Source organism: Anopheles funestus, chromosome 2RL (assembly GCF_943734845.2).
Source record: "Anopheles funestus chromosome 2RL, idAnoFuneDA-416_04, whole genome shotgun sequence".
NCBI lineage: Eukaryota > Metazoa > Arthropoda > Insecta > Diptera > Culicidae > Anopheles > Anopheles funestus.
Window position 1 is genome coordinate 85245823 of NC_064598.1, and position 24242 is coordinate 85270064.

General features: G+C 43.1%; 2 protein-coding genes across 4 annotated transcripts; one reads left to right on the forward strand and one right to left on the reverse strand.

Moving 5' to 3' along the window:
• Positions 1–160: 160 nt before the first annotated feature.
• On the forward strand, positions 161–14594 carry LOC125764465 (uncharacterized). 3 transcript variants are annotated; one of them, XM_049428754.1, is made up of 8 exons: positions 161–767; positions 3676–4132; positions 10694–10756; positions 10839–10977; positions 11046–12423; positions 12876–13771; positions 13855–13976; positions 14048–14594. In XM_049428754.1, exons 2-8 carry the CDS (start codon positions 4054–4056, stop codon positions 14179–14181), a joined length of 2811 nt encoding a protein of 936 aa, XP_049284711.1. In that variant the 5' UTR covers positions 161–767; positions 3676–4053; the 3' UTR covers positions 14182–14594. The 3 variants fall into 3 exon arrangements, with proteins under 3 accessions (XP_049284711.1, XP_049284712.1, XP_049284713.1); XM_049428755.1 differs by lacking the exon at positions 161–767 and adding an exon at positions 2846–2958; XM_049428756.1 differs by lacking the exons at positions 161–767; positions 3676–4132 and adding an exon at positions 8051–8344.
• On the reverse strand, positions 8856–10444 carry LOC125764568 (general odorant-binding protein 56a-like). The gene is made up of 3 exons (XM_049428934.1): positions 9577–10444; positions 9258–9398; positions 8856–9193 (listed from the first exon to the last, which is right to left on the reverse strand). The coding sequence occupies exons 1-3, from the start codon at positions 9628–9630 to the stop codon at positions 8978–8980; spliced, it is 411 nt and encodes a 136-aa protein (XP_049284891.1). The 5' UTR covers positions 9631–10444; the 3' UTR covers positions 8856–8977.
• Positions 14595–24242: the final 9648 nt, after the last annotated feature.

Sequence of the window (24242 nt, forward strand, 5' to 3'; positions counted from 1 at the left end):
TGCAACCGCACTGATCGTAAAAACATCAGTCGTAAAATTATAGCAAAATACTTTCAACACACGCACACCACCAACGCAAGCGCGTTGAAAGCTTTCGCCATCAAAGAACAGCAATGCTGGGTTCCACCTTGGCAAGGGTGGTTTAAGTTTGTTTTTATCCCTCGACGAGGGTAGTGCTGCGGCGTCATCCGGTACGAAACATTCGGTCGTGGGAGAATTATGTGCCCCAGCAAACGTGTACAAAACATTCTTTTTTACAACAAAAAATAAACAGTTCTCCTAGCAATTGTCTATCGTGTGTTGTGGATGGGTGAATGGGCAATAGTGCAATAAGCCTTGTAACAAATTAAACAGTGATCGATTAGATGGCTACACTGCTAGTGATGTGTATGTGAGTTTTGTAATAGAAGCAAATTAATAGCTTTACTAACGTAAACCGTGTGTAATGCAAAACTCGCAAGCAAATTTCAGTGAGCTAGCAAACAAAAAACAAACGGTGACATTCGATCACTTACGGTGTGCGTGTGATCGGTTTGTGCACACAAAAAGAAAGAGATCAAGTTTCATCTTCGATCCGCAAGCACAAAGTTGAAAGAAATTCCGTTACATAGTGTCCTGCCAGCCGTACAACCACAGCGAAATAAGAAAATAAGCAAACAACAAAAAAAAAACAAAGACACACCACCGAGAAGGCCTTCGTGTGGACCCGAAGCGAAGAAAAAGCTCTCCGCTACCGCAAGCAACGAACCCTCGCACTATTAGAGCAGGTAATAATAGAAGAGAGAGAGAGAGAGATAGAGAAAAAATGGGCATGAAATAAAACAAAAAAAAAATGGTAACAACAACATTCCATGGAGATGTGGCTTCGCGGATGAGAGGATGGGAAAAATCAGTCATGTGTACACCGGGCTGGAATCGAGCTGTTGTCGCTAATAGTTATAGCAGATCAAGATCGGGACCAGCAACCACTGCATTATGAGTGTGTGTGGCGATCTTGCTTACCAGAAGAATGTGACCTTTCTTGCGAGTAGCTGACCTGTTACGAAAACGCGTAAGGGAGGGAAACCTACAGAATAGGTGTGATGGAACCGAACACAAAGAGAAACCGTTTCACTTTTTTCTGTTACTTGCTTCTGGCTGGGACTAAAAAAAAAGGGCTGGGAGTTGGGCGTTTGTATCTGTGAGCATACCTATTCCCGGCACGGATAACGAGCGTGACGATCGTGTAGCTGCTACACGCTACGATCAGCTAATCTAGCTGCTCTAGCTTTGCCTTGCTTACTCTAGAAGGTTAAGGTGATTCCCATTGCCCCGTTTTGGGTTGTGAATTCCGAAACGTGTGGAATGTGTGGACGCTAGTTCTATGTGCCTTATTTGCGTTGCCAGAGAAACGTTAAACAATATTACTCATGTTTGTGAGGTTGGGTTGTTTTTTTTTTGTTTTCTTCACACTGCTCGTTCATTATACAAACACTGACCGCTACCCTAAGCACCACATATTGGATGAGGTAACACTGTCACGAAATGTTTACCGAAACGAGTGCAAGGTTCTGGTTCTGAGTGTGTACCACCTGCTTTACCGTGTAAAACATCGGGTTGATCATGCTGTTCCTAGCAGCAGGAGGGATAACAACGTGGATCGTGGATCAACTGGTGGGATAATTGGTCTGTGCCGGGCGGAAGGAGATGAGTTGTAGGAAGCGTGTTTCTTCGGTATCATTACTGCTGTAAGGTACCAACGATCACTTCAGTCAAGGAAGAAACCGAGGTCATTTGCAGGAAGTCAATAATTATTGAGCCTTTTTATACATCTGCCAATTGTCTGACGGTTGTAGATCTTTCAAATGAATGGAGATAAATGATATGTTTTTGTTGCGCCCTGTACATCAGTTGGGTCGTAAAATGTATGAAAATGAGTTTGGAAAGTGCAATGTTTTATTCAATTTTATGAAGATTCTCTTTCGTAATCATTCGACATTTCTATAAGTTATTTATATTTAAATTAAACCTTAAATTCTGATGTCATTTGGGTAACAAATCGTAGCGACTCTTAGTCATTTATAATTACAGTGGAACGCCGATTATCCGTGCTCGTCGGGACTCAGCCCATGCCGGATAAGCGAATAACACGGTTAATAGTCACAACACTTGTTGTTGGTAAATTAGTGTTTAGTGTGTAATAAGTGAACTTTTTTCTTCTAAAGCAAGATGTTAATTTTCTTATTTGCACTTTGTAAAAGAAATCTTTTCTACTTGGTCTAGCTGGGGCCAATTGTATCATTTCCTATTGAGGCTGTTATTTCTTGCCATCAGCGGTTTGCAGTAAATATGTCAATTCGCATTTGGAAGTGTCATTTCCGAGCCGCACGAATAATGCGACAGCCTGAGAAAAGGTACTTGGATAACCGGCGCTACACTGTAGTTAAGTTTACATTACTTTAAATTAATTCAAAACGTTTATTCTTCGATTGTTCAACAACGTTTACTATCAACCGTGTACGTTCAGCTTTAGCGGCTCTCGATCTCTTTCACAGTGACCAGCACAAAAAATTACTTGAATTCGTTTCGTGAGCAATTTAGTAAAATTATTTCATTTATAATTAAATTTTATTTCATTGGTCTGTACTTACCTTCAGTGACAACTTTGAAAGTTGTATACAATTTAGGAAATATTATAATAACAACTGTAGTAAAAAAAATGTTGTCAATACTCTGTTGCACAAATAAAATTTTCCCACGTCCTCCTCTTTTTTGGCTGTCACTGTACGTTTCAGCATCGGCGAGCGAGGTAAAATCCTCTCTTCTAGTTTCACTCTCACTTACGAGTAGAAATCGGCCAGCACGCAGAGAAGTCGATTCTCTTCCAGCAGCTCGCACCAAGCGGACGTGTGTGCGTATAGTGCGTGCGTCGGTCAAATGTTTTGTTTTGGTAGCCCTTTTAGGGTGGTACAATAAAAGGTTAATTAAAACAATTCAAGCTAGCAGCATATTGTTCAACGTTGCAACACTCTATTGTGCATCGTGCACAGTTCACTATTGTTCGTGTTTCGCTGATATTTATCTGGCAAAAGGGTGACACTTTCACTTCGGATGATTGTTGCCTGCCTTCCGTGCGTAAAGCTGTGATCAAATGTGTTTGCTGCACTGTGCTGCTGTCACTCTATTGAGGTTGTGTTAATTGATCCGTTTCGCGTGTGTTTTGCGAAGCAATACGCAACAAAAGCCGACAACAATTGTGTACCGTGATGATTTTCGAATTGCCTTTTAGCGAACGTGAAGTGAAATTTCGCCATTCCAGGGACGGGCGGGACAGCAACATTCTGCCAGAGTGTGTTAAACATTAGACACCCTTTTGCCGGCTGCCGTTTTTTTGGAAGGGTACGGAGACGGGGTTACTGTTTACAGTTTACTGCAATTACGGTGTCCCGGAAACGGTCGATTTCCAACGAGGCCAACAGCTAACAGCAAAACATACATTCGGTTCTCGATTCTCGACCGCTCCATTCCCCCCGTCGGTCTGGTGTATGTGTGTAAACATGCTGCAACGCGTTCCGCGGCGCCACTGTTTGTGTCCCCACCATCCGCCAAGAAACTCCATTCTCGCTATACTGATGTTGCATGTTTAATGCACTTCTCTTTCTTCTCTTACTATGTCTTTCGTTTCCTGCCGGTCAGCTCCAGCTTGCCTTTCGTAACGTGATCCCAGGGAATGTCACCGTCCAAACTTTGTCGACCAAAGCCTTTCACCTAGCTGCTGCTGTGTTGTTGTAGGGGTCCCGAATATAAAACAAAAACCCCTTACGAAACATCCCCTTGTGTGTCTGTGCGCGGATAAAATGAAGAACTGTGAACCGAACGCACTGGTCCAAAATTTGGCAGCAACTTGTTAGCTACGTTTCGTGAAAAAGCGCGAAACTTAAGAACCAAGTGGAAACTATCTGCGCGAAAAGAAAAACGCTCAGCCTACTTATTAGCAATCAAGAACAGCTGTCACGAAAAAAGCAACAAGTTAGGCGCCTGGAAAGTAGAACACACAACCTTCTCCTGGTAGCGATGGCCCATTTTTCGATCACCGAAATGCCGGACTTGAAGGTGACGGATACGTTCCCGAAGAGTGGCCGTGTAACGGAAGGTAAGTTTAAAACTTCCACAAATGCACGTTTTTTTTACTTACTCATCACCTGCACCTTCCAAGTGATTGGAAACAGTAGAAAACTGCGAAAAAAAGGTGACAAAGTGTAAATAAAGCAAAGGAATTTTAAGCAACGAATACGATAACGAAAGGGCCCTCCCTCCTCCCACTTGTGCACAAAAGTAGCAACAACCCTAATTTAAGCCTTATCACCGCCCCCTCTTTGGCACTACTCCCTTCTCTGTGTCTTGATTGATTACGACATCGTAAGTCAAATATAACAAATAGTTCTTACGTGTTTTCGTGTATATTTAAATCCTTGATCTAACCGGGATTTGAACGCGGAACAGGTTCATTGCTTCATTACCATGCTACCTGTTTGACTATATGGCGATCGCTGCTACTAGATCGTTAAAACAGGGGCTTAAGTAATGAGGGTTATTATCAATCCGGTTGATAGAGTGGATATGTGATTACAATCCATTAGACTGTACAATCGCTTATTAAATGTTATTATTTTCGATATCGGTAACGTCAACCATTAGATTAGACAATACCACCGTAAAACATAATGCTAGCAATTGGACACGAATCTCACCGAAAAAGATGGCCTTTCTTTCTTGGGATTTAAAAAATGAGTACCAATTAAACATTGCACCCGAGCGGTAATTGATGTCATTTTTGTTTCATCGTGAAGCTACCAAAGCGTTGCGTGCAGAAAAAGGTTGATGAATGACTTTCACCACAACCCCACCTCATCACCAGCGTTGGTGGGTCAACGGTGCTGTCGACCTGTGTGAGGAACATGAACAAATACGACGAAGATCTGGATCAGTCAATCATCTGCACAAACCAGCCAACAGTGCGGTTCCTCATTCCCACATGATGCTGCTGATTTTTAATTCAATTCACTTCGGAGCAGACTTTTAATTGGACACAATTTGTTGTCTTCCGCGGTAAGGGGAAATTTTTCACCAAACCGAGCGCTACCGTGTGTACCGGGGTTTGTAGTCTTTTGGTGATCGGTTTGGAATTGGAACAAGCATTACCAAATGCTTTGATTATGTTGAGAGACCATTGCACCAATCGGTATTCCCACCGATTGTTTGGTAATGTTGCAGGAGAACAAAACATGTTCAGATAACTCAACCGTTGAGAACCACGTCTTTGATTGTGTCGGTCCTATGTTTGCTTGCTTTGACGATGGCTTGAAACGTACTACGAGCAAACCGACATTGATAAGAACATAACCGAGCATAAGCGAAAGGGCTTGGGGTTTTTTTTTCTTCACCACTAGAAGCATTGATGTGTCGGTGTGTAGGACCAACACAACACGTTCCATGTTTGGTCAGCTGCAATGTAAGAAGAAAGCAAGAAGAAAGAAGAGATTTATTGAACCAAAATGCACATCATTGTCAAGGGAAACTGTTAAAGGCAAACGTTTGTCTTGCGTTGCATGTTGGGTGCCACGTGTTGTCGATGCCGTCCAGACCGTGTCACGAGGAACGACCGAAGAGATGGATTTATTTTAAACTTCTCGCTTTGTACCAAGCTAAAGAACCTAATTATTTTAAGACGGATATTACTTTGGATGATAGTTAGGGGGCTAGTTCAATACTAAAACCGATCACCAAGTGGTAGAGGGCAAAAGACTTCATCTTTTATCGTGACATATTTTTTCCTTTTTTATGTCCAAACAACATGAATATTCGTTTTTCTTTTAAGGGAAAAAAACATCTTTTTCATCTTGATAGATAAAATGGTACTTATATCCACGAATCGTCAGCCGGATACTTATGCGTATCTGTTTTCCACATGCTTTAGGCAAAGATAAAAGAAATGCACAAATGGGTAGTTCAAGAGCATATCCACTCGATCGTGTAAACGGCCGATGGCAATGAACTCTTTCTTTCCATGTTTTTTTTTTTCTTACCGATGCACCAATGTATCAAGAGTCGTTCTCCAGCAGCAGTAGCATTAGGAAGTAATATTTTTAGCCCCTGTGTAATGATGAACCGAAACCGATGAAAAGCCGACGCCGTAGCCGGCTATATACCCCATCCATCGTGTCAGTTTGGTCGTTCATCATCATCATCTTCCAACATCATTCGGAGAGGATGGTGCGGCAGCCTATTTTGAGACACGATCGTGTGAAGAGACAAAACCACACAACGCAACGCAGGAAAGGTAGAAACGGAACGGAACGGCATTTATTTTGGGGTCGTTTTTGTTGTGATATACCTTCGCACCGAGGTGAGGTGAGGAAATGTGTTGTCTTTTAGCCCGTGGGACGACTAAAAACCGATGGATGGAAATTATGATCGAATGCCGTTTCCGACGGTAAAAAAAAAACACACCAAAACGGGCAAGATTTAGAGCTACTTTTCCCAGCGCGAGAGGGCAACGTTCCATTCGAATCGGTCGCGAAAGATTTTGGAACCGTTCAGTTTCGTTGCGTTTTCTTTGTTAAGTGATCGCGCGGAAAATCGCGCACTCGTACCAACGTTTTCTCCACTTAGCATAAGAGACCTTTGTGCGGTTGAGGTTTTTTTTTGCTTTTTTTTACTATTGTTTCATCTGTGTGGTTAGATTGGGGAAGCAATTTCATGCTCCTTATTACGCTCATAATCTTTTCTTTTTCCTTTCTTAAAATGGATCGTTTTGGAAGCTAAACCAAAAAAAACAAAGGTTTGATAATAATTATCCACCCCTGTTTCCAGTGTGCCCCAACCAGTTGTGTGAGGGTGTTACACTTTCACCTGCCCGGTAGCATTTACTTTTACTCTCGTCCCGGTGCATGTGCGCCCACAACGCCAAGATCCCACACTTGCTGGCCATTCATTTTTAAATCTGTGCACACATTCAAATGTGCACTATCGAGATGATCAATCATCATCTTCGTAAGGGAAAACCGCCACCTGACGGCACTGCAATTTTCTCTTTTTTCCACAGCTATATTTATCATTCGACAACATTTAGCATTTTAGCATCAGATTACCTTATCATTGTGGGTATAATTTACTTCATTCGCTTTACGTGGGTTTGTTTCATATTGCCATTTTGCAAACATTTTTTCTCTTCTGCTGTGCATCAACAATTTCCGCTAGGGTGCAAACGTTTCGCCGCTAAAGGTGTGTTTCCATAGTTCCATTTTCATATTTTGAGAAAATTCCCTCACGGCAGCAGCGGTACCGATGACGGTGCAATGACCGGCCCGGGGACCGTTGCCAACCTAAGCGAAACCCTGATCGTGTGCTGGAAAATGGATGGAAATACGGTTGATTGGAATGCTGCACGGATTTCAAATACTTGCAGCATGAGAAGAAGTGAGTGAGAGAAAGAGAGAGAGAAAGGAAAACATTGAGGGTTGAATTGAAAGTAATGTATTATGGAGAGGAATTATGATAAAATATAGAAAATAGTAATTTGTTCTGGAAAGATTTTGGAATACAAAATCAGGCGAATGAATTTCTTCTCATTTAAATATAAAAAAAATCGCTTGAAAAAATGCAAGCAGATTTAATGTTGCATTTATTTTTTATGTACACTATTGTAAAAAGCGATGCAGATTGCATACTTTCTTTTCATGTTTGAGAATTTCCCCTGAAAGTATGCAACCGGAATAACATATTTGCCTAATAAAGGCTATCATCAATCACTGCCACAGTAACTTCTAAACCGTCCCACTAGCCATACCGGTGCATTACAATATGGTCTCTATTTTCCCGTTACGTCCATGGAAGCAAAAGACTTTCATTTCATTCAAAAATAAACCCGTTCCATGGCCGGGTGTATGAAACGAGCAATGATCGCGCACGCGTACACAAACACATACAGTGTACTCGCGTTGTTCGCGGGTTTCATCTCGCGAATCACGCAGAGACTGATGCTGCATCTAACGCACACGCCCTCCTCTCATGAGGAGGTTCTGGCTTTGAGGAAGCTGTTGAGCCTTATTTCCATTCCCCTGTACGGTTACGGCATTCCCGTACCGGATACAGGACGGGTTTAACCTGTTGCATTCGTGTGCCTGTGATGCGGTCGTAGGGTATTTTATAATCATGTGGGCATAAGCCAATATTAAATATCGCGATATGTTATTGCGTTAGAAAGTAAAAATCGTAGACACGTCTCTTACGTGCGTTGCGTAGGGCATGATAATGAAGTGGCTGTTAAAAGGGGTAATTTATCGTCACGTATGGATCCCGCAAAGTGAGTATTCAGATTCAGAAGCTTCAATTGGACTTGTTTTCAGTGGAATAATAAAAACTAGTATGCTGGTTACTTCAAATGTTCTTGTCAAAAACAACACTCCGGATACAGCTGCTGATAAGAATTGACTCAAGAACAGAAGTACAGTTAAATAGTACTTGATGCCGTTAAGTTTCGTACGATGCGTTATGATGTATAGTTAACGCATTGGTAAAACTTGTTTCTGGCATTGATTTATGAGCCATCGGTACAGTAGAATAAGCGGTACATGTAATGGCTTAATGTACTCCATAAATCTTGTTCTCGGGATTTTCTCGCCAAACGGATGCGTTAATTGAATTTGTCTTTTTTTAACAACTGTATCGTATTAAAAGGACCCTGTTTTACTTTAAACCATACACAAGAAGATAATTCTAGATACAGACACACGGCAGCAATCCGGACACACAAACTCGTTTTGGCAGTAAGAAACTTCTTGTCATCAAGTGAAAACAGTGCACTTGCATGCATGCATATTTTTCAAATATTCTCAAACTTTATAGTCAACAACAGCTTGACGATGAACAGTGTGTTGATGATGGTGTGATGTAACAAAACAGGACTTGCGGCAACCGGTCGACCGTACAGTCAGGTTCAATCAAAGATAGATTTGTTCTTGTTGTAACACTGGTACAAACTGAACGCCTTATCACACTTACTGTCACCTTCATTCTTTTCGCACACATCGGCAAAGATTTCCGCCTTCTCGATGGGATTACCCTTCGACAGTTTGGTGATCAACACTGCCCGATTGGCCACTCCATCCTCATCCGTGAAACCTACCTTAGCGAATATACACTGGATCGTACACTGCAAAGGAGCGACACAATCGATTAGCGCAAAATCAAGCATAATCTGTACAAGTCAATCTCACCTTAGATGTTTCACTATCCAGCGTTAGATCACCAAGACGCATCTTGGTGACAAAATCCTCTGGCAGATCACCTCCAATTTCCGCATGGCAGGAGTCAGCCAACGATTTGGCAATTTCGTGTTGCTCCTCAGTGAAGAAAGCCTGCCAAATAGAAGAGGAAAGAAGTTGTATTGCACTTTCATATAGTGATCTTCTGCGTGATCTAGTCAGACAGTATAGTGGGTTGAGTAATTCTTCACAATAAGTTCGTTTCTGGATAAGATCCTAATTAAACTTGAAGTTTCAGGCGAAATAGACGAAAACTTGTACTTCATCTTACCATCGTCGTTACAGCGCCTAGTATCAGCAGGATGACAATCTGTAGCTTATGCATGGTATTGCAACTTTTTTTGATAAACTTTTCACTAACGAACGCGTACAACGACGTAACACTGTCTTCGCCGAAATCGGACTCGGAAATGAGATGCTGCCGTCTGAATTCAGTCGCCTTTTATATGCCTCGAAGAATGCAAGCAGCTGCAATAATGAATCCTCGCACCAGATGTGCATGATAAGAAACAAAACACGCGAGAAGCAAACGAATAAATCCGTCTTGATTTATCGTCGGTTTTTGGGAGGCTCGCCAACCGGTAACGACGATGTCCTCTTCAAGGCCATTCTGCCAACGCTGGAGAGACAAACGAGAGCGGGATGGGGTTCTTATTAATGCGTTCGAACCATTGTGTGGCCCGGGCAAGGATCTCGTTCGCGCTCGTATGCTCTCGCACGTATAGTTTCGCAGTCCGATATATGCATGCTCTCGTGTATCATCTTCAGCACAAGGTCAAGGTTATCTACCTGGCGGACGAGAGTGATATGCCCGCCAATGTCAGACGAAAAGCGAGAAGAAGGCCAACATCTTTTTGTTTTCTGTGCCATAATTTGCCAGCGAAAGCATTGGTTTGATTCTTGACGTAATATACGAGGTTGTTGCGGAAGGGAAACTGGAGGATGTATCGGCTGTTACGATACTTCCGTCCAGTTGGTTGGAAGGCGCATTCTCAAAAGTGCATTGTTTTTCTCTCTCGTGACCAATGGTCATAATAATTCGAGGCTCTCTTGGTACCGCCGACACGGTCGTCCCATCAAACAAGATGCAGCCCCATGCTCAGAGATCCGCACACAAACTGGTTGCAATTTGTAAAACAAATTAGTGTTTTGTTATTCACGTATAGTACCTTCACGCGTAATGTCACGTTTCGCTGGTTCGTTGGACGATTCTTCTGGAGCTTCACCTCTGTTCCATTATATGGCGGTGGGAATTAACCGAAGGTTAACTGCAACGAGAAAAAAAACAAACATTGAACATTAGTTTACAATGGTGTAGTTAAGGTATTACACTGATTACAATTGACCTCAATAATTCTCTTTTTTTCTCAATCTTCTTTACTACGCAGTTTGCAAAGAATGGTTGGTCCGGGAGGATGGTGCCTTAGCTTATCAACTGCAGAACCAAGAGAGTAAGTATTTTTTGTGTGGTTGCATCCGACCCCGAATTGCGCGCTTTGATGTAAAATGTACATGTTTTCTTGTGCTTTGCAGTTAGTGAACATTACAAGGGTAATAAACAGCGCAACCAAATCGTTCGTCAGGATTTTCCGACCGCTCTTTCGGAACAGATCCGCGAAAAGGAGGATGCTGAGCGACAGGCTGCTCTTTACCATCAAATGATCAATGAGCAGTAAGTGGTCCATCCCATCTGCTTTATTTAGCCTCATCACTAATATTTCTTTCCCCGACACCCGACAGAGAAGAAATGGATGCGAAGGTAGCTCGGGACATTGCGCAGCAGCTGAACCGTGAGGCCCAAGCAAAGCGGCAGATGGAGCTACAGCGTGGAGAAATGTTGGCCCGTAAGCTACAGGAGCAAGCGAATTTGGGCGATCGTAGACATCCGCCCGGCGGTGCAGGACACTCGGGGCGACAGCCCGTTCAGGAGCAAAATCAATTTCCCCTGCCACCACGGACACATCCAAAGCCCAAACCGGGAATTGCAAACGGGACTCAGGAATATTCGGCTAATTCCGGCATGTCACACTTTATGGCACACTCCCCATCTCCGCAAATACAAAGCAATGAACCGGGACTACATTATGCTTCGTTGGACTTGAATGCACCGAAACGACCACCTCCACAACCAGTATTCCAGAATGGCAGAGCGCCTCCTTTAAGCCCTACTCACCATGTCGGAGGTTACCAGGAGCGTACGGAAATATTTCCAGAACAACAGCATCACCCAGCAGCCAACTTTAATCAATACTCCGACGACGAAGAAGAACCACCCATTTCGGGTGGGGCAGGCACAGGAGGAGCTTATGCCAATATAAATCTTCACTCACACACACCGGAAAAGAAACAACCACCGCCTCCAGCCGGTTTGTCGCACCGTCAATATGGCCGCTCGGATCGTTCTCATGCAATGCAACAGAACACGGATAACGTAGACAGTATTCGCCCTTATAACATGCCGCTCTCCAATGATGACTTCCAGTATCAGTACCCTTTGCCACCGACGGTAAACAATATATCTGCTTCTTCTAGTAGAAACGGTGGACATGCGTCTGGGGTAACCCGCTATAGCCATAACAACATCGTCCCGACAACAGAAGCTGACTATCAGAACAATACAAACTTCAACAAAATGTCACCGGAAAAGTACGTTACTCCGACACCAAATCACCAAGGAGCGGCAGTTGGAGGAGAACCACCTTTCGAAGGTGGACCCTATCCTCGACGCAGCGAGGCACCACCATTACAGCGTACCGCGAACCCAATCAACTACAACCTTTACGATGATGATGATATCGAGGAAGCGCTGGCAAGCACCAGTAGTGGAACTTACACGGCGATACCACTCAATCAGCTTGGACTTCCGGTCGATGCTGGACCAGGACCGAGCAATCGGTACTCAAATGGGGGAGCTACACCGAAAGGTGTACTTCATCATCATCATCCGCATGGAGGAATCTATCAGAATCAACCCCACTCATCCCACGCCTCACCGAGTCACTCGAAAAACAGTAGCTACGACAAGACGGATCGTATTCGCACGCTACAGGATCTTGGGTTACCGCCGGAAGAGATACAGGAGATTGATATGCGACTCGAGCAGGAATTGCGTGATGCGGTAGGTTTGGTACATTTTTAATGTGTTTTTGTTTTGTTAGTTGAAGTAATCAAGCGAATCAACCATCAGTCCCGAGCGAGTCTGCACTCTGGGATAACATGTCGAGTGTCTAATAGCATGACTAGAGGCAGACTCGTTTGGGAAGGACGGTATCTTCCAGCGTTTATCGTATTGCTTTATCAGTGTGGAATCGGGCGATTAGAGAAAAAATTGATAAGCAATGTAATGTTTAGCGTTTTTTCTATAATACTTTAAACAGCAATTTCATACGTTAGGTAGGGTTATTTGATAGATAACACATAATCGAATTGCGAAGCGATTTCTGCTTACTCTGTATGATGCAATGGTCAACTGTTATATCAGCACTTTCAAGCCAATCAGCATATCTTTTTAAATGCAAATGTAACAAGCCAATCCATAAAACATTAATTCTATTCGCTTCGTCTTGCTAGGAATTGGCACGGAAGCTGCAGGAAGAGGAAGGTGGCCAGGTGGATCAGGAATTTATCGACCGCAAGGTAGCGATGGAAGCACAAGATAAAGAGCTAGCCAAAATGCTACAGGAACGAGAACGTGCCAAAGCAAAGCGTGCCCGCGAGAAGGCCCGCCTTAAGAAGGAGCAACGTTTGCAGCAACAGAAACAAGAGCAACGTGCTGATGGTACTGTATCGGAGGACGATCCGGCAGCATTCGGTGAAAGCGTGGGAGATCCGTCCAATCATTCCACCTCGCCTGGTGCTGGTGATGGTGATGCTGCTGCTGCTATCACTGATGCTTCCTACTCGAACCCGATCGATATGCTGCAGCAACAGCAACGACCACCAAAATTAATCTCCCCTACTGGATCTTCTTCCGGTGCGAGAGGATATTACGGTCCAACGGTACCAGTACCAACTACGGAACATCCGCTGTATAATCATCGTACGCAGGGTAGCATATCGTCGCATGGTTCTGGATCGGGTAGCATCAACAACAGTCATAATCATCCGCAGCAAGCGAACCCATCGATTGGTCCGATTAGTGATGAAAATTACTCAAATCCGATTGATATGATAAAGCAGCAGAAACAGCAACAGCAACTACTGTTTCAGCAACAGCAACTCCTGCAGCAGCAGCAGCAGCAACGGGGTGGACCTAACTTGAAACTATCGGCCAACGTACAACGATTGGTGGAGAACGGTCGAAAGGAGGATGAAATTTATGTGCTGCCCGTTTCGCAGGAAGATCATCCAGCCGTTGATCTGCATTTATCACAACGAACGCCTCCAAGAGCGTCAATGCAGCCGGTCCATGATGCACGTGGAGTAGTAGCAAACGGGAATCGATTAATTTCATCACCTGGTTCGAGGTAATATTTTACATACAGTAATACGACAAAACATGTAAGAAATATCCACCAATATAAAACCTTAATTTTGTTCTCGCCTTAAGAAATCAATACATGGATGATAATATCGCTGCAAAGATTGATCCGACATTCGGTGGAACAGGAATGGGACATTCGCCAACATCCACCGGTACATCCTCATCTGCCGCAAACACATCGCAGCCAGGTATTTTTATATAAAACTCCCTATTTTTTCTACTCATCGCTAAGACCGCTCGGTTTTTTCATCATTTCTAGATATCCTCGAATTCTCTGATCCCGGTTCCTCTAGTCCAGTACCGCCACCGTACATGCCGATACAGGGAACACGCCGTAACAACGCAACAGATGGAAAGAAGCGCAAACCAAAGGAACGCTGCGCTCAGCAATAGATGTTGTCTCTCAATTCAAATGGAATTGATAGAATTGTGTGAACAAATTCGCCCTACTGCCCGTTAAGGATGACATATCGATCGCATTTAAAGCCCTTCGTGCTGCACTCAGGATCGATGTGAAGTGTGTGTGTGTGCGTTTTAAAGATTATACACCACACTACTTTGTAATCCGTTTAAAAGAAGCTGCTGTAAAGTGAAGGCTGATATTTACAGCCAATTAGTGTGTAAGAGCGTTGCTTAACATGTTTCTGCGAGTGCAAGGTGATTGCTTGATTGTGAATCTGGCTCACCATATTTATCGAACGTTAGGGTTTTGTCTACAGATAGGTGCACCGCTATTGGTGCTGTGCGGCTCAGTGAATGATGGGTTTTGTAATAAACGAAAAAAATGAATTTATATTTAAACCTCATTTGTAGCTTTGTGTTTTGTTACCTAGAGGATGGTGACTCATGATGACTGGCTTATCAAGGCTAGTCCGGAATGCAGTTTCAAGATTTCACGGACATTGAACTTTTAAAGTTACGAGACAACATCCGACAATGGGTTTGAATCAAACAAGAAGAAGTAGAGACAGACTTTAAATTACAAATTATTTAACTTTTAATGAAAAGAACATAATCTGTGATGTGCACCAATTGTGCTATAGTCAAGACATGCACCGCTTATGCTACACCACCGTACAGCGACATCTAGTGCACAGGGTAGCAAACTGTCAAAGGAAATGCAAAAATGTGGCGTAGTTGTGGCGTAATGCATTCGATATCAATTAAATGGAAACCAATCGGTATGTTACTTTTCTACATAATGTTTGCAAAAAAAAGGTAGATAAAAAGGTTGTCAGTCTTTCTAATTGTTTGCCAATAGAAAATTGTTTGCATTCTTTTTGATGAGACGAAACACGATTAAATACACCAGATTGAAGTTGTATGTTTAACTTCAACAGATTTTTTTTTTAAATTGCTTGAGCACACAGCACGCTTCAATATTAGTAGATTCTTGTCAAAATCATGGAAAGGTGAGAATCCTGCGGTATGTTAATGCTGGAAGACTTTAGACCATTTGATGCGATTTGGCTTCCACAGTTTCCGATGCGGCGATGGAGCATTCCGGAAGAGCAATATGCACACTACACCCCGCCGTACAATGGAAAGAGACAGAGCACTAGTTCTTCCTTCGCTGTTTATAAATTGTGTGTGTGTGTACGTATGGGTCTTGTGATGAAGTGCAGTTTTGCTGTCCGAATAGCCCCAACGCCACCATCCCTCCCGCACACACACACACACCTAATGTCTATCGCGGCGCAATGGACAAAGAGAACGGACTGAGATAACCCGAACTGCATCATGCATTGAACAAACACATCGAAAGCGTTTTGCACATATCGAGCGTTCGGTTCCGATGCAGCTCGGCGGCACAAGGCCTCCACAGCAGAATGTGTGTTTGTGAGCGCGTTGAAACCTGATAAGACGATACACGATTGTCACAGACAGAAAATTTGCATTCTCTAACAACCGTACAAACGGCCAAACGAGTTTGGCCAACGGTTGCAGGCAGGAGGTGTACCAGTAATAGCACGAACGTGTGACGTACTACGAGATCTTGACCAGCCTTGATGTGTGCAGTACGAAATATGCACCCCTTTAGCTTCGATATTTCCACAAATGGGACGTTGCGGGAACATTGGGGGGGATAGGATGCGCGCAACGAACTGCACGAAAGGGATAGAGCACAATAAAAGCAGGAAGGAGAGAGAACTGGCACAATGCAACTGCACACACCAACACACGTTCGCATCTGCACATTCGCCGTGGAGCTGCAGCGCATGTCATCCGGAAATCGGATGCACACCGTCCCTTCAGTGCAGACCAAACCACTCGCCCTACCCGTGTGCACCGTCGGTTGCATATTCGCGAAAGGGACCAAGAAAGAGATAGTGCGTGCGGTATCAAGAAAGAGAGGCACACGAACAGTACGAATGCAACTCGCGCAAATGCATCGGTGTGTGCAAATGCGTGAGTTTGGCGATACGTTTTGAAAAGTCAACGATACACAACCATAATCACAAACCCACACACACACACACATGAAAAATGCACTTTCGTGCAAATCGACCGTAAAAGAAGAAAAGGGAAGGAAGCTTAAAAGTGCATCGAAACTCGCGCATATACACACACACATTCACTGGCAGTATGATCCGTCCGATCAATGTGGCCCGAAGGGCAAAGGGCAACCGCTAGGAGCGGAGATCCCCCTTTATTCCGTCTCACTCTTTCTCATACTCCATACACACGGTTTGTGTGCAGTTGGCGATGGTGTAGTATTGGTGCAAAAATATCACCAATCGATCCCTTCGCGTAAAGGGAGCAGTGTGGGCAAGCGAAGGCAAAAAAAAGAAACGGGCCCACCAGAGAATGTGTCTGACCAAGGGGGGTAAAACGATGCAACTGAATGTTTGGGAAGGAGAGGCGGGTGCTGGGGAAAGAAAGAGGTGGACAGAACGCCCGCAAAAAAGAAACGGACACACACACACAACAGCAGCAGCAGCAGCGGTGTGCATTTGTTCCCGGGGGTAAAAGTCGCAACCACAGAGCCAAACAGCGACGTCTTTTGCTCGTCATCGTAGTCGTCGTGGTCGTCGTGGTCGTGCGTGGTCACACAACACCGTCGTCGTCGTCGTCATCGGGTCGGTCGCGCGAAACGCATCCAGAATTGCCCCCGGGGTGGTACCGGGGACCCACAATATACGTGAGCGGCGCGCGCGAATTTCACGACGTACTTTTTGTCGTTGTTGTTGTTGTTGCTCCCGTTCTGAACGCATTTTTTCTGTTGTGTTGTCCCCGTCTTAGCTACTATATTCTGTCGAACCGTTTGCGCCGTGCTGGTGTTCGGGGTTTGTCTGGTAATACTGCATTGTGGTGTCATTCCCGACCCATCATCCATCCCGTCTTCCTTCTTACCTTCACTGTACGTGCGCCGAGAAAGAGAGTGCAAACTTGTCCATTTCTGGTCCCGTGACACGGGGCTTTTGGAGTTTTTTTATTTGAACCCTTCCGTGCGGGACACATTCCTTGTCCTCTGTCTGTGTTGCATCATGTGTGTGCGGTTTTGTCTACAACAACAAAAAAAAACAACTTCAACGATGGTTTCACTGGTGTTTTGGTTTTCTTCCTACATCGTAAAACCCCTTGCCCGGTGTTTTGGGCAGCAGTGTGCAATTGGAATCTTAATCCGCTCCGGGTTCGGGTCGGGTACTTACCAGCCTGGGGACCGTTTTCACGTGCGCTATTTTTCACTCACATTCCTGTGGTACGTTCTTATGTGCACGCCGCGAAAGAATTCCTTCTTGCGGTTGTACGGTGCAGCAGAAAATGTGCGATCGTTTGTTCTGTCAAACTGTCAAATGGACCCACCGATCTGTCAAGCGTACACACACGCACGCACACGCATACTTAGCGACACTATTCAAGTCTACTGCCGGTGATGTTACTTGCCCCTTACACAAGCGGTGATGAGTGACAGATTAAACTCGATTGCATCTTGAAGATGCAATTTCTTCTTACTTGTTTCTTTCTTCCTTCAGTTAGTTCATCCTTTCGCTCATTATTCTCCGCGTGTAGTGTACTAAATTTAGTGAAATCGGGTTCGGTTTTTTTCGATTCATTTGCTAACGTTTCGCTCGATTCCAGGATTTTGTGAAATCCTAAAGGTTACCTGTTCCTATTGAATCTTTCGCGTCTAGCTGAAATTTTCTTGTAAATTCCACCGTTTATTTCTTTCAATCACATTGTGGTTGGTTTTGGTCGTTTGTTTAAACACAGTTCGAATAGGCTGGAAGCGAAAATCGTCTCGGTATCGTCGCGGTGTCGTGTTCGGAAAGAAATTACCGGGAATTTCCGGAACGCGAAAGTAGCCCCTGTTCGCCGTCGGTATTTTTTTTATGTTTGCAAGTGGTGTTTGGTGTATGTGTGTTTGAGTGTTGGTATATGTAACAAGTGAGACACAAGGCAAGTTTAAAAAAAAAGTTGTGCACAGTGTAGTATAGAAAGAAGTTTAAAAAATATCGAATTTCGCCCCCTGCTTGTCCCCCCAAGTGTGGTCGCTGTTCGGCCAAAGTCATCCAGGGGAACATGTAAAACGACAAAAATAGTTGAGCCTTTCCGTGCGGATGTTTCCACGTGTTAGTAAAAGTTTTGGAGCATTGTGCTTTTTTCTAAAGGAAAAACAAAACGTGGTAAATTTTTAGAGCATTTTTTGAAGGTAAATTTAATCAAACTCATCACGTAACATTCGGCAGTTGAGTGCAAATGTTAATTTTCTGCAATAAAACGATCTGTGTGAGTTTTGTGAAATACAGTCCAACACCAAAAAACAGTAATCGACACTAAACGGAAGTTTGATAAGAGAGTAGAGTAGGCTTTGAAATTTGCCGAAGAATGCGTTGAAAGGTAAGCCTTATATTCCTGCTTTTCTTCATTATAATTTATCGTTATTTTAATTTTGTTAATGTTTTATTCTTTTCCATTGGTTTTTGTTTTCGTTGTTGATTTTGATTATATTTTTCTTTTAATTAAGTTATAGCTATTAAATTAATATCTTCTTCCAAGTTTCCTCCTTCAATCGCATTTGATGATGATGCGGAAGCCATTGCATTTTGTTTCCCACATCTTTTTTTAGAATAACGGGATTTCTTTCTGAACAAATGGCGAATATCTCGAGCGCTTTCTCCTTTTCACTGTTGCAACCCGTTTTGTTTCCTTCCTTTCTTTATTCCTTCATTTTACTAATATTCCGAGACACTTTCTTCAAATTCAACCACTTCTTTTTCGCTGTCCCCTCGTGTTTCTTCGTAGCTGTTTCGTTTTATTTTTATTTTTTTATGCGTGTTCCCTTTCTTACTCTTTCTCGTTTACTTTTCATGTGTTTTCTTACCGTGTTTCCTGCTTTTATTCATCCCTTATCTTTTTGTATCTTTTGCTTCGCTGTTGGACCTTTCTCTCATGCACGGTTTTTGTAATGCGGGTTTTGATTTACTTTTCGCCATTTCACTTTTTCTTTTAAATTTCATTTATTGCCGCCATTTGCTTATTTAATAATGTTTTAGTTAGTCTGTTAGTCTTTTACTCTGCACAATCACAAGGGGTGTGTAACAAGGGGAGTTTTTCTTAGTAAAATAAAATTAATCTTTCCGCTCTCGGCTGCCCGTTGTAACTATTAAGCTTCCAGCTAGTTTAACAACTTTTCTTCGTTTCATTGGCTCTACTAATCCTTTTCCGCTTGGCCATTATTGCAGTTTTCCCTACTGCATGATTTCTCGCAACAGGATTAAGATAGTTTCAGCTTTCTCCTACACATTTAACTTGCATTAAAACTTCTCTGTTGGACCCGCAACTATATTTGCAATGCAATTGATTTGATAGTTGGAAGTAGAAAATTAATCCCTATCATTCTTCTTGTTATGGCTGCATACGCAGCTAGACAACAGACGCATTTGCTCTTGGGTTTGTAATGAACTAATCTAAATTGTTTTGGTTAAAAACTTTGCAACTATTTTGTCGATTGAAACACCATACTGTATACAAAGGAATTGGTTTGAAATGAAAACAGTAACAAAAATAGAAAATAGTTCATTATACTTCCTAACATTCCTCAATTCGCCGTCTATACAATTCGCAAAAAAAACATAACCCCTGCAAAAGACTGTATTGTGATGATTGCACAAATCATAAGCTGAGTTTGCTTGAGTGTTTGTGAAACTATTTGCTAAACAGCAACAAAATTGTTTTGTACTTATTTTTGCGCAATAAGTTCTAGATCGCGCGCAAGAGAACCAGTTGGAAAAGAAAAAAACTCGAAACGGTAGTTTTGCACACCACACCAACATAGGGACAAACATAACCAGGCCAGCTAACGGGAAAACGAGCATCGAATGGCGGAAAAATTCGCTGATTTGCTGCTGCTGCTGCTGCCGTTTGCTGTGACGTGCGCCTTAGCTTTTGTCTTTTTTTTATTGGATCGATAATGCTTCGAAAGGGAAGCGCGGGGGTGGTAAAAAGATATGCAAGGGAGTTTGGTAAGGTGGCAATTAAAAGTCGCCAGTAGGAAGGAAGGAAATAAATAGAAGAGAGATACATATGCAAATATTGCCATAAGCGTGCAAACTGTCTGTTAAGAAAGTTGATTTACAATTAAATATTTATTAGCCAATAAGTTCGTAACAATGGCTTTCATTTTTAAGCTCTTTTCAAATTATTAAGATTCCGCTTAACAAACTGGCCAGTCATATACCAGCATAATTGTTCCACATTTGAGTAATGTTTGTACATATCTGCTGGTCTGCATAACGATGGTAATTAATTAAGTCCCTTGCCAAGAAAGGCAAGATGACGCCATTTGCAAATAAGAAACCAAATCAGCGTGAGACATAAACCGAATTAATAACGTCTAATTTACGTTATCAATTGGCCTTGTTTGTGCAAAAATTGTGTGGCATAATCATATGATTTTAGAGCATACACTAACCAATCACCTCATTCTATCAACTGTACTACGCACCGCCATACGTATGTATATTGAGCCGCAAGATCGTAGATCGATTATCGCGTTTGGTTAGATCGTTCATCGGCAACTCAGGGTTGAAACAAACCCTTCTCTTCATTTATCACCAGACGCAGTCTGGGGACTGGGATGGGAGACTGGGATGGGAGACTCAAATTACTATCTTTCACAATCACGTCCCACCATCGATCAGTGGAGCTAACCTTCGTTTTAATCGTAATCTCAGCAAAGAAACAGGGACAACATCTTTTGAGGTCTCCGCAAAACGGTACATCACGCCCCTGCATATAGACTTTCCTCTTGGAAGGTGGTGTAATGCACGCCTCGGCAAGAGTGGTGGACCGGTTTCGCTAATATCACGCGAGAAGTCACCATGGTTAACCACGACTGTGACTCCCTTTCTAATCAAAAAGTCATGTCATGTCATGTCAGTTTCGCTAGCTTGGCTAGGAAGCACTATCTATGAACCAAAGTCTATGTTTGTCAGGAATGGCTACATCTGTTGAAAGTCTTCTGGCTATGACTAAAACAGAAAAAGTCGGAGTAAATGTTAGCAACTCTATTTTTAGCTATTCTAAGTTTTTTTTCCAGGGAAATTCGTCTAATGTTCTACATAATTACACCCTCTGGGGGGAAGGGCATCCTCTATTTCCAGTTTCTTACATTATTCCAGTAAACGTTCTCTGTAAGTTCATCTTCATTTCAAGGATCTCTATCTCGTGACTGCTATTGATCGATTCTGGTACGCTTCTCTCTGTGTAACGAGTCCACTAAATGACGTTTAGCCTAGGGCTACAATTACTTGTCCGTAGCAGAAAACAGACTGGTTGCTTCACCTTTCACTACTACTCCACCAGAAACGGTATCGGTTTCAATTGTTAGCTAGAAAAGTTCAGTCAGTAAATCATTGACAGTTGCTCAAGGCGATGAGTGTATATGAAGGATTTAACAGAATAGAGATATAATGCAAGTTAGTGACAGCTTATCGTGGGAGTATGTTGCAGTTTGTTGAAATCTTAAATATTTAATTTATATTTACGAATGAAGGTTTTCGTAATGAAATGAAAGGGAGTGTTTCTTTACGCCAATCCTCAGGGGTATGATTCATTACGGGGGAAAAAAAAGAATTAAAATGCCCGTTGTTTAATCAATAATTATTTTCACACTTTGTCCAGTGTCCTTACCTTTCTGACACTTCCCCATGCAGTGTGCCATTTATTGCACCTGACATAATAATAGTACTACATTGTTGTGTAGTATCCGCTTCAGCATTCGGAGACAATACAAACAAAAGATTCTGATAAGCGAAGACGACAGTTTAATTCTTTTCCCGCATGATAGAGGACAAGAACCTGGGAAGACACGAACCCATTTACCAGACCGTGCACCGTTTTGTGTGAAAAGAAAGCCCTAGAGGGGAAAAAATTTTCTGGGCCCTTCGTGTGGTGTAGTGGCTAGAAAAATAGTTCCTTTTTAGTTCTTTCATTCATTTTAAACCGCGATGGGAATTTATCTTTTCGTTGTGTTGTACATTCGCTGGCAAAATCTTTTACTTCCTCTCTATTTCTATCTCTCTCTCTTTCGCATCTCTTTCTCTCTCTCTCTCTCTCTTCCTTTGGTAGTCCACAACCGTGTTGCCCTTTTTATGGTCATCCTTCGAGAGGAAGACGACTTGCTCGCGAATAAGGACCCGTAAAGTGTACACAAAGATGCGCGCTTCTCGAAGGTCGGGAAGGAACGCATTCAAAAATGCCCGAAAAAAAAAACCAACACACCAAGCAAACGAAGAAGCAGAGAAGCGAAAAAGGGGGCCGAATAGAAAAAGGGCAAGTTCGCGAGATTTGGAACCGGTAGGCGTGGTTTCTTCGCGGAATGGTCGAGCCGGATATTTGGTGCGTGCACGGAGCGAGCGCGCCCGTTTGTTGGGTGCGCGAAGGGGAGATTGTGTTGCTATTGTTGTTGTTTACACTGGCCCCGAATTCAACCGCATCGCGCACAGACACACGGACACGGCCACAAAGGGTCGCGGTTTTCGCTCTGATCTAGTGCGAGCTCTTCCACAAGTGTGTCATCCACCATTGTTTTTTTTGTTTCGGGGGAGGGCAGATAGATCAATATGGCGGAAGTTAAGGGATGAAAGCTGGCGAAGAATTATTGTTTTGGTCATGGGAAACGGAGGAAAAGCCGTGGTGAAAATTCGGGCTTTGGGGAATAAGAGATAGAGTGCCCGATTGATTGATTGAGTATGGAACTCTGTGGATGAATTGGACTACCAGGGAATCGTGGAATCAGCATGGCACCCCGATCCCGATGAGCAATGGCTGAGGTCAATCATTAATGAATGAGACGTATTGTTCGCGTGTGGTCGCCGGCCACACTGTTTGTCGTTAGGCGAATAGAGCACAACCATCGATCGATTGTGCAAGAATACTCATTCGATCTAAAGCAGACGTGTCAAACATATCTGTCCCCCTCGAGATCTTTCAATTCCCGGTTCGCAAGCGAATACGGAAAACGTAGTCCTGATACAAGTAGTCTCCGAGGTACGTGGGTTTTAAACTTCCAAACCTCAGTGCTTTAATAGCTCCAATTTTAAGGAGATAACTCACATGAAGCTCACATGATTCTATCTGCGAATTGGTCTTTGAGCCAAAATGAGTTTGACACCACCGATATCCAAAATGGACTGTGGACTCCAAGTGTAAGTAAGTTAAGTTTATGTTGAACAACCTCCTAGATCTCTTGTGCATCTAGAATTTGGTAATTTTTGAGATAATTTTCTGGTCTAATCACCATTTAGTCATCTTTTTTCCCACAAAATATATAAGATACAAATCTTGGCTCTTTTGTTTAGCCATTATTCACGTGGATGGAGACTTAGCCTCAGATTATTCTCAGCAGCTCAGAACTTCATCCATTAATTCCAGATAAAGTCATGCCTACTGTGAAGCGAGATCGGGGGGGAGAGTCTAGTTGCGGAAATAAATGTGCCCATGAGACACACCGCCACGTACAATTTTCCATCGCATAGAAGACGAATGATGCAACCGTCTACTAATAGTTCGTAATGCAAATAGAGGGTTTTGTACACCGGTTGGTATGTGTTATGCATCTCGAAGGGCATGCATTTCCTCTTTCTCACCACACACACACACACAAACACGCGTACCAGCGTGTATCTGCTGAAGCAATCACTACTATCATGACTACTCCATCTAAATGCACTTGCCTGTGGTACGTCTCTCACTAGTGTGATGTGTACACACACTCAGAGTACATTGCTAGTTGATGTCATCGGCGACAACATTTTGTGTGAGCCCTTCTTTCCCCTTTTTCCTACCCTTATCTATCCGAGCCAGAGTTGTAAAAGATTGACTATAGTACAATTATTAGCAAACATCCCGTTGTCTCTTGTCAAAAGGGTTTTCTTTTTGGTGCCTAACACTTCTCGTATCTCCATGTCTCGAGTATGCTTGATTAGTGTACCACGATGAGAGAGGAA